Below are 11,407 nucleotides of genomic sequence, written 5' to 3'. Positions count from 1 at the left end.
TTATATATATGATACCAGCATACATATCCGTATAAAATTGAACGAAACAAAGGACTGTCCAGTCAAATAAAAAAGACAGTTGAAAAAATATACAAATTTAGCGTAGCTTTTTTAAACATTTAATTCATTGCTGCCATTTTCTGGTGCTATTTATGCATATATTTGAAAACGACTGGGACGACTGTCGAAGAGGCAGTAACCCAGGTGGACCTTCCTTGTTTCTTTCACATGCTTCTCCAAGTACCCAATACTCTCCTGACACAGAAAAATAGACTAAACCAAAGCTTTTATTAACACTTTTTCTTCTTAGAATACACCAATACATTGCTTATTAAATAAAGACTTAAAACTGTGAGCAATCGAAAAATGTCCCACGCAGGTACGCTATCTCCTGCTGATCGTGTGAGGTGGAGAATTAAAATGGGGAAGATAATGAGGGGGTCCAAAAGTACTACTGTTGATGAAATTGACAATTTGTTTAAGACACATAGATTCTGGGTTTAAGCTTCATCTCAGAAGAAGCATGTATTAATCATCTCAATAAGACAATCCAAACACCTATGCAAGTTGGTGTCGTGTAATAGTATCACAAGAAAGCTGGGACCTGGAAATGCGTTTCATTTGACAATACCAATGGTTGAAGTGGTCTCCAGCCCAAACAATAATTTTGTAATGGAAGTTGTCTCTGCTTATGAAAAAATAAATTAAAAAGTTTTGCATTCGAAACTCAAAACAAACAGTACTACAATGACTCTCTTGATGAAGATTGTGACGTTCAACTGTACAAAATAGCACTCTCATAAACAATAATTGAACATTTTTCCATCATCCAAAGATTTTAAAAACCTATATTTAAAAGCATCAACAAAGTTTGATTTATGTCTTTCTTTGAAAAATAAGTTTTCAAGCAAAAGAAATTAACTATGTATAGAGGTAGGTAGTGGTAAAGCAACTTAGCCAGATCTGAGAATTGTAGTTGTGGAATGTGGAGTAGAAACACATTTATAGATATAGCGCTCATAAACTGTTGAGGGAGAGAATTAATATAGAAAGTTATATCTATATTTTCAATTTCAACGTTTTATTATTGCAAGGAAAAGAAAAAACATTATAGAATTAATGATGAATCTAAGCTATAGCTTTTCACTTTTGAGGAATCAACTGCATCAGATTCCCAGTGGTTTTTAAATCACTCAACCACTTAAGCAGTAGCACAAATAATCATCAACTTAAAATCTCGAAGAAACAATAATTACTCTTTGGGCCAGACTTCAAAAGCTTCTCCTCTAATGATAAGTATAGGAAGAAGAACTTGAAGAATTTATGTTACAATACTGTAATTATTATTATATATAGAGATATATTTATATACAGGATTTATGATGTGATTTTACATTACTTTTGTTCGGATAAAAATTTATAAATGCATGTATTTGGTCCTATACGATACAAACATGTTTGAGCCACTTATTAAGTGAAATGTGAGGTGTCATTGTTTTTACTAAGGTTCAAACTTTTGATATTTTTATTAATACTGAATATTGATAAAAATTTATAAAAAATAATAAAATTTTATTTAAAAAATAAAAATTTTTGTTGAAACTTTAGCATTAACTTATTTAATCAATCAATTATCAAATTTATTATAAAAATTGTAAAAATATTAAATAGATATTATATTTTTTTCTAATCAATTTAATTTATAATAAGCAATAACGATCATAAATAAATATTTATTGATAAAAATATGCAAAAAATATATATATATTTTATAAAATTATTTATTAATCAAGAAAAAATAATTATTATAATTACATTATATTTCATAAATATCATCTTAATATTCATAGAACTCTTAGTTAATTGAAAATTATTGGCTCTTCCATGCTCTAATTTTGTGCTGTAAAATATAAAAAATAATTATTAAAAGATATATTTTCTTAATAATTTTTCATGTAATTATTAATATGTCAACTATAAAAATTTTGTGTTAAATATAATTATCTTTGATATTTAGTATAATATATTCTATCTTTTTTTTATTTGCTTAATATTATTAATTTAAATGTTATCAATACAAATTCTACATAATACTGTATTTCCATATTATTATTTTTCATTTTTATATAATCAATTATTAACTTGTAATTATAGGATTCTAATTAATTCATCTTATGTAAAATGTATAGCAAGTATATATATATATATTATCAATGAATAGAACCTATTAAGGTTATCGAATTTAATTCATTCCGTTTATTTATAACATTAAATACTTAAAAGACAATCAAAAGATTAAAAAAAAAATCACTAAAGTTAATTTGATAAAATAATTTACTAAATATCAATAATATTTTTAAATTTTTTATAAAACTATTTGAAAAAATTTTATAGATATTTTCAAAATTTTTATAAAAATTTTTGAAATCTCGATGGATATTACGTATATTTTAAACAAATTATTATGAATTCGATGTGGATATTTTAATGGAAATCTTTATAAAAATTTTGATAAAATTTTAAAAATTTCAATAGATATTATAAAAATTTTATCTATTTTCATTTGAAATATAAATTTTCTTTCGACCTTTTAGAAAAACAAAAAATTTTGAAGAAATTTTTAAAAAAATTCTAATATTTAAAACCTTGGTTTACACAAGATACGGTTCATTTTGAATCCAGTACTTGTGAGCATAATTCAAGCTAGCTTTACTCAACGTGGAAGTTCTAAAGGACGAAATTCTGTCTGCTTGGTTTTAGGCCATTTTGTAAGATATGGAAAAAGGAAGACTTCTCTTTTACTTTTATTTCTTTTGGATAGGAAGATAGAGAAATGTCCAAAAACAGCAATATCTAATTAAATTTACATCATTTAATATTTGGCACTTAGTCTTAAGCAGTGGAAGCCAGACAATTCTTTTTTTTTTTTTTTTTGGCTGAAACGGAAGCCAGACAAGTAGAAAATTTGATTAAATATAATTAGTAAGACTTTGATATGATAATAAAAAAATTTTAAAGAGAAAACGACACTTCAATTATCCCCAAATAAAATAAACATTAAACTTTTGTGGGGAGTTCTAAAAGAAATGTTTAATAACTATTTATAGTTAGATATGGGAATTATAAATTTCTTCCAACTAGTAAACAAACAAACGTGGACCATAAGAAAAAGACAATATATTTTGGTACTCGTATCTATCTATAAAACTAGTAAACGACAAAGAGCTAAAGACAAGCTAATAATATAGCTCCTTTTTTTTTTCTTTTTTTTTTTTTTCAAACCGAGTAAACCAAGCTGTTAATTTACTTTCTCTTCAATTCGTTTTTACAGTTTTACTTTCACAGTTTTTTGCATCAAAATCCTCGTCTTTCTGTATTCTATGTTTCCTGTCGATTTCCTTGTAGATTACACTACACGAATTTCCATAGCTTCTTTGGTCAACCAGCTTGTTCTTCAAGGTCTCTGAATTGTACCTTTTTTTTTTTTTTTTTTCTTTTTTTTTTTTTTTTTGGCTTTTACTTGGTGTGAGAGAAAAGTGAGTGAAGACAACCGACATGTTGTTATAGGACGGTGGCACAACAAAATGAAGAAAATTTACAAAATCCTTTAAATTTCCTCTGAAAGGTTTCTATATGTACTATACTCTATGGTGGTCCAAGGCCACTCTCTGCAACCCATTTATGACTCATCCATCAGTTGACTACAATAAATTCTTTTCCATCCATAAGAAAAAATAAAGACTAATGCGATCACAAATTTCTACCAAAAAGAAGCCTTCTAAACCTTTTGATTTGGAATGCAAATGCTGATATATATAGAGCGCATAATCGCAATTACAAATCAATTTTTTTTAATATTCGATAAAAAAATAATTATCATTATAAGGTGAAATTGAAATATTATTGTGAATAATATCTTTCAAAATTAAAAAATATATATGCATATTGTGAATTTTTTCTTTAATATTGGAGATGAGTACTCTCAGCTATGGTTAGAAAAGTGGGCATATTTAAAGCTATAGTCGACTCAGATTTCACTCGGACATTAAGTGAGAAAAACAAATTCATCATCCAAAAGATAAAAAATTTACTCTTTTTGATGGAAAAATGAAAATAATAATAATTGACTCGAATTGTTAAACTTGTGCATGTTTGATGTGCTTTATACAAAATTTAAGATCTAAAGTTCAGATAAATGCATATCATAGATTTTTTATTTTTTATTTTTTTTTTGAATAAGTGCATATCATAGACGATCAAGTAAATTAACGGCTAGGTATAGGCTCTTAGCAGAGACTTGTGTAATGGTTAACAAGCTAATGTTTTTTATTTTTTTTAAGTATTATTATTTTTGTAGCATTTTGTTTCATTGGCCATTCTATGGTTGATATGTTAGTATAGGTATGATATCGTTGTCTTCAAATTGGAATTAATGAGTTATATTGATTATATCAAGTTTTTCTCCCAATATGTCATTAGCTTATAAGGATACTCAAGAATCTCAAAATTAAAATATAGTAATAACATTTTATGTGATCAAAAAGAAAAAACATTTTAGGGTGAAAAAAGAAAAAGATAATAACAATAATAATAACATTTTAAATTCTTAATTCGATTTTCTAAACAACAATTTTAATATACTTTTATATTATCTTTTAACTCAAATATTATCTTTTATTTAAAAATTTTATTTACTAATTCGACATAATGAATATATCTATATATCAATATGCAATAAAGAAAATAAGAGGTATCATCTCAGAATTTTATGATTCCCGTATTAAAACATCAATCTATTTCCCACAAAACCAAAAAAAAAAAAAAAAAAAAAACAAAAAGAGTTAGATTTTAATTTGAATCAATTTTGAAAAACTATATACAAAGAAATTCAACCTTTATAACAATAAATTTATTAACTAAAATTCAATTAAACTTGAGTTTTATAATTTCTCGATAGTTTCTTAATTTCACAATTAATTAAAAATAATATATACATTTTTCATTTCAATCGATCGAAATTTCAAAAATTTTTATATATAAAAAATAATTTAAAAAAAAATTGTCGGTAAAAAGAAAAGCCATTCAACCCAATCACCCTCGCTATCTTCAAATCGAAAGCAAGAAAAATAAAATTTAACTAAAATATACTGTTTACATAAATTAATTAATATCATTGATATGAAAATACTATACATTTTTTTTTTTTTTTTAACTTTTTCTCGCCTACGGCCACAGGTAAAGTTTGAGCCGGCTCTGTTTTTTTTTTTTTCCTGTTTTGACCATTTTTCACGAGCTCCTTCCAATGTCTTTGCCACTGAATTCTCCACCTCCAAATGAAGTTGCAGCAGCAGCAGCAGCTACATCAAGATTGGCACCAATTCCTCCACCGATGGACGTCATCAGCGCCGACAAACCACCGTTGGGGCTACCTCCAGCAGCCATTCCCAATCCAAGAAAATCAAGTGTGGTTTGCTTTGGACAATACATGGAAGGAGTTCCCATCATCAATTCCTTCAATCCAGAACCTCCATCGCAAGGAAGACCAAGTCCCAGTGCTGCAGGAACCGAAGAGGAAGTATTATCTTGATCCACTTGCCTCTGATTCCATTGCAGATTTTCCTGATGCCCGGACGAAGACGAAGAGGAAACGAGCCCAAAACCTCGTAGCAACGAAGCATTCGACACCGCCGCACCCATTTGAGCAGCTTTCTGAAGTAGTGCTGTCGCAGACATGGCTGGTTGTGGTGGAGGTGCATATTGTCTTCGTTCCTGCCCTGCAGTCCCGAAAATCGAGGAACCATGGTTGGTTGACAGACCAAGTGAAATTGGTTCTACTGATGAAGACGGTGCTAAATCCGTGGGGTGTTCGGGACGAGACATGGCTCGAATTAAATCGGTAAATGCAGGATGTTGAGGGGGTTGCAAAGTTGCTGAAGCAGTTGTTGAAGGAAATAAGCTTGCGAATACACTGTTGCTTGTGCTGCCATTGCTGCTTGAGCTTGAGCTGGTGCCGGAACTCCCATTTAATCCCGCAGCAGGAGTGTCTTCTAAAATTCGTGGGGGATGATTTTCCGGTAACTCTGCGATCCGTCAAAAAAAGATCAGAGAACAAAAAAAAAAAAAAAAAAAAAAAAAAAACCAAAAGGGATCACTTAAATTTTTACAGGAACAGAAAGTTTTTCAAGACTTTACTTTATAGACGAGACTTTTGAGAGGGAAAAGCAGAACAATAATTGTTTCCTTTCTCCTAAACCCACTTCCTCTTCCCCTTTTAGCTTTTGAATCACTAAGGTCTTACTTTTAAAGTTAGCACAGCTTGAATCCCACGGAGGATTTTTAATAAAATTCATCAGCTTGTTTTTATTGATTTCCGAAATCGCCTATAATCTCAGATCAATTTAACTATACAGTAACATATCCACATACAACAAAGATAGGTAACAGACAAAAACTACTAGACTCCAAGATCAATAGGGGGAAAAAAAAAATAGAGAGAGAAACAACAAAGATTTTATTGACAAAAAAAACATATCCGACAAAACCAAACTGAAAAAAGATTTGAAAATTTTCCAAACTTGAGGTCATATTCACCTGATGTTTGAATCGGCAGAGATGTGGATAATACACCAGTTGACTGAGAAGGAGCTGATGGGGCAGAGGCCTTTGATGAAGGTGGTGGTGGTGGAGGAGGAGCTGGTTCTGGCGGTGGTGCTGATGGAGGAGGGGGAAGAGGAGAAGAAGGAGGTGGAGGTGGAGAATTGACTGGCTGAACTTTTGGCTCTGTTTCCGAATTAATTTTTGCTGGTGATTGAGTCTGAGTTTGAGCTTTTGCGCTCTCTTCGGCCAAAGCATCACAAAACGCCCTGTGCGTGATGAAACTATCCCTCCTTCAAAGAATCAAAAAGAGAAAACAAAAACCATCTTCACCAATCCAAAATCCCAGAACAATTAAAATGATTTCCATATATAAATAATAATAATAATAATAAGAAGAAGAAGAAGAAGACGCTTCAAGAAACCTTGAAAATAAGGTGCCGCAATCGCATTTATACTCTCTGGTGCCACAAATTTTGGAATGAGCTTTCCAATCCGACTGAACAGCGTATTTCTTCGAACACTTATCGCATTTCCACTTCTTCTCGCCGTGTTTCCTACAAAAATGCTTTTTAATCCCAGTAAGATCCCCCAAAGCTCTCGATGGGTCGTGATGAACACAAGAAGGTTCCGGGCATACATAGACCCTCTTCTTCACCTCTTTGCTCGACCTCTGTCTCAGCTTCCATGGCAGATTATGACCCCGCCGATGAAGTTGCAGATTCTGATCCCTCTGAAATCCTTTGTTGCAAATTTCGCATACGAATCGGTTTGTGGCTAACAGAGTCTTCGGAGACAGAGCAATCACCTCCGCATCTGGATCTGCAATCAGAACTCATGAGTCAAAAAAAAAAAAAAAAAAACTCATAACCTATATTTTGGGTAAAATTTGTAACCAAAAAAAAATATTATAAAAGCTATAATTGTTAGCTAACCAGGCATTCCAGGAAGGTTTCGCTTTTTCTTGGCGGCTGATTTGGGTGGTGCTGTTTGGTTTCCAGAGGAAGAAACGCTGGCTTCCCCTGAAGCCGTAGATGAATTATCTAAGTCGGTCGGCATGAGTAAATGAGAAATTTTTTCTAGGGTTTTCTTCGATTCAATCTAATAGACAAAAAGGGAAAAATATTCTGGGCTTAACTCAGAATTCCAAAGAAGGCTTTTGGGTGCAAAGTTTTCATCTTTCTAGGGCTCCGTCTCAACTCTCTCTCACTCCCTCTTCCTCTCATCTACCAGTCAATCTCCCTTTTCTTTCTTTTTTTTTTTTTTTTTTCCTTCTTTCTATAATTTTCTTTTTTCCTTCCCTACCCACCTACCAGCTCTCTGATGGGTCTCTGACCAAAATTCACATTACCCAAAAAACACAATGATTAAACCCAAGACTGAAAAATAAAGCTATTCAGCTCGGATATTAAATGAAGAAAACCCAAAAAATATCCCACAACCACCGAAAAAAAAACTCTGATCCAACAGTCAAATTTCAAGGGTAAATTGTTCAAAACCTTGGCCCTTAACGATCAAAACGAAAACATTTCAGCGAATATATATATATATGTATTCCTCTCCTTTTTTTTTTTTTTTTTGGGTGAATCTCTGAAAAACCTGATTTTTCAGCTAAGCAGAGCATAGATCAGAGGAACACAGTCCCAGAAACAGAAAAAGAGAGAGATTCTACGTCTGAGTTTTTCTTCACAGAGAGAGAGGGAAAAGAGAGATTGCCAAAGTCTTTGCTCTGTGCTTTTCTGTCCAACTTTTGTGAATTAAAAAAATGATGATAATAACAATAAATAAAGATAAAATTGATAAAAAATAAAGTAAACTGTATAAAAAAGAATTAGATTATAATTAATAATACAATATTAAGAAGCAATTTTAATTACGTATTATGAACAGGATTTGAGGTTTGGCAATGACTTGTTGTTCAAGTTTTTAAAAGCTTTTTTTCAGACAGAGAAGGATTTTACCCTCCACTTGTCGTGGCCTTTGGATCTCAGCACTTGGCAACCACATTGTCGGAAGTCACCGATACTATTTCTAGACTACACTTGGTTTTTGTCGTCTAGCGGATTTTGCTTGAGTACTTCAAAGATGGTCTAGGGGTTTAACATTGGTGCTTTATCTCCGGAAAAGTCAAACAACTTTTAAATCTCGATTGTAACTTTTTTGTGTTCTCATCCAATATGATTACGACACGTTATGTATGCTCTATGTGCTTGAGCATCTTCGATTTGCACCTCTCTTTTTTTCTTTTTTTCTTTTTTTTTTTTTTAACTATAACAAGGTAAATTTTTTTGCCCCTTTTTTTTACCTCTTAAATTTTGTTTTGGTTGGTTGACACGTAGGATTATTAGAAGCTACGTGGCGTGGTATAGTCTAGCCTCATCCAAAACCTAGAAGCACGTGGAGTTCCACCACCGGAAGCAAGAAGCCTATGGGATAAGATTTGTTTCGCTTTTGATCTCTCTGATTAAAGAGGAGGCACCGTGGAATTTGATTACTGGAACCGTAATTTGCTAATAACGAAATTGTTTGGACATTTTTGTTTAAATAAAAAATTAAGGAGCTAATATTGCTTATACATTTAACAACATTATTTCTTTAGGCTAAGAAATCGATTTTCTTTTTTCGTGTATTAGTTTTTAATATAATATTTATATATAGTGCCCAAAAGAAAAAACCTAAAAGAGCCTCCTAAAAGAACCTGAAAAGCCTATCCTTCTATTTTGCACTTTCCTCCTTTTTTGGCATTCCAATCCAAATAAGAATAAAGGAAATAATAAAAAATATATATATATATATATAGTAGTTTGTGGATTAATAATGTCTTTTCATATGCAATCGAAGATCGTAACTTGAAAATAAATGAATAAACAAATACATTTTTCATGCCCTTTCTTTTTCTTTTTTCTTTTTTTGGATTCGTTTTTTCATACTATTTAAACGCGTCGAAATTTAAAATAGCCTATGAATTGTTGTGTACATACAGGAAATAATAATTATTATAATCTAAAAGAGTTTCTTATTAAATTACCGTATAAAAAATATATCAATTAGCTCCCAGCGGTTGAATTTATAATCCCAACTCCTAAAAATAAGAAAATTGATAATTATGATCTATTATACCAACTCATCATATTTATCATTTAAAATGTAGATATTAAATCATCCTCGATTGTATCATAGCAAACAAATAATGATAATATCATGCTAGGCCACCAAATTTGTACAACAATTTTTTTTTAATCTAATAATAGAGTAGTTATTATTGAGTTCACTTTTATGAATTAGAATACGATTTTTTTTTATCAACCGTTAATGTATTGCAACATTATTTAGTAAACAAGATTTGATGTACAAATTTGGTAGCGCATGCAATGCTCTTGTTCTTTATTGACACTCATTTCCTCTGTACATATTTAAAAAATAATAATAATAAATAACAACTAATATAATATTCACTCATTAAATAAATATAAAATCAAACAAATTCAATTAGATATTTTATACTATTATTGGATTTCTAATGCCACACATATCAAATTTATTTATTAAAATTTTGATAAAAAAAATTTAATGTAATAATATGTAAATGGGTAATAAATTATCCATATCCTACAACTATATGAGAAAAAAATTAATTGTACAATTCCAATTTATTATTTATCAAAATTTTGATAAATAAATTTAGTAATTATAGAATTACCGTTTCAAAACTTTTTGCCTTTGAGTTTAACCAATTTGTGGTTGAATCCTGAAAAAAAATGGATAAAATTGACATAGAATATTGATTTTTTTCCCCTTTGTTTTAGACTAGAGAGGTGGAACATAATTGTTTGTGGCTATTGGTCTTAATCGATGTCTGCTGACTGCTTCCTAGATATCTCCAAATTCCACACACCGATGCGTATAATTTCATCGTATAAGATCTTAAATTATTACTTTTCTTTTAATAATCAATTTCCAATCCAGCAATTCCATACCAGAACTTCAAAATTCAAATTACCATTTTTCTCGTTTGGAAAATCAATATTATATTAAATATTAATAAAAAAAGTGATTAATTTTTACCAATAGGTTGGCTGGATTTATTAAAGAATATTAACTAGCTCATTTTCTTCTTTCTAGGTTACCCACTATCAATTCTATGTAAATCTTAAACACACAACTCGTAATTTGCTTTCTATCAAAAAATAAAAAAACAAAAACTCGTAATTTGTTTTTTTTTTTTTTTTCAAAAGAGATAAATAGTGCAGCTGGTAGTTAGTTTTTTTTTTTAGTTAGTTTTTTTTTTTTTTTTTTGAGTTAGTTATGTACATCGTTCCAAGCATCAAAATTAATTTCTTCCACCAACATACTCAACTAAATTATTATATTTATTGAAACAGCCTAAACAAAAGATGACGGATAAAATCATATCTCATCATGATGGACACGTGGTAATGAATAAAATTTCAAGCGAATATTTTCAGCAAAAAATAATAATCAAAATAAAAGAGGAAAGGATAATAAATTCACGATGATAAATTAATTGACTAAACTTCGAATGATGGGCCTTTTTACAAGTAAATCTAACCAAGTGGGAAAACAACAGTCTCTAATTAATGGAATGCAGCTCCTTTTGTGAACTTCTATACTTCAGCTTTCATATTCATTTTACGTGTTGAATGCGTTTGAATTTATTTTATTTTTTTTCCCTTTTTTTCGCTGATGTTGAATGCGTTTGAAATTTTGGCATGACAATTACATTTTATATATACAACACGAGGGAATCCAGACCATATATAATCTTTATTTTGACTTACTTTTTAAGCTCAAG

General features: G+C 30.1%; 1 protein-coding gene across 1 annotated transcript; it reads right to left on the bottom strand.

The window, feature by feature from the left end:
* Window positions 1–5,105: 5,105 nt before the first annotated feature.
* LOC107424844 (zinc finger protein GAI-ASSOCIATED FACTOR 1) lies at window positions 5,106–8,360 on the bottom strand. Its single transcript, XM_016034721.4, has 4 exons — window positions 7,530–8,360; window positions 7,020–7,416; window positions 6,592–6,887; window positions 5,106–6,080 (listed from the first exon to the last, which is right to left on the bottom strand). Exons 1-4 carry the CDS (start codon window positions 7,651–7,653, stop codon window positions 5,287–5,289), a joined length of 1,611 nt encoding a protein of 536 aa, XP_015890207.2. The 5' UTR covers window positions 7,654–8,360; the 3' UTR covers window positions 5,106–5,286.
* Between the last annotated feature and the right edge of the window lie 3,047 nt (window positions 8,361–11,407).

The sequence above is a fragment of the Ziziphus jujuba genome, chromosome 7 (genome assembly GCF_031755915.1).
Source record: "Ziziphus jujuba cultivar Dongzao chromosome 7, ASM3175591v1".
Lineage (NCBI taxonomy): Eukaryota > Viridiplantae > Streptophyta > Magnoliopsida > Rosales > Rhamnaceae > Ziziphus > Ziziphus jujuba.
The sequence above is the reverse complement of the archived record's forward strand: the minus strand, read 5'-3'. Positions and strand labels throughout refer to the sequence as shown.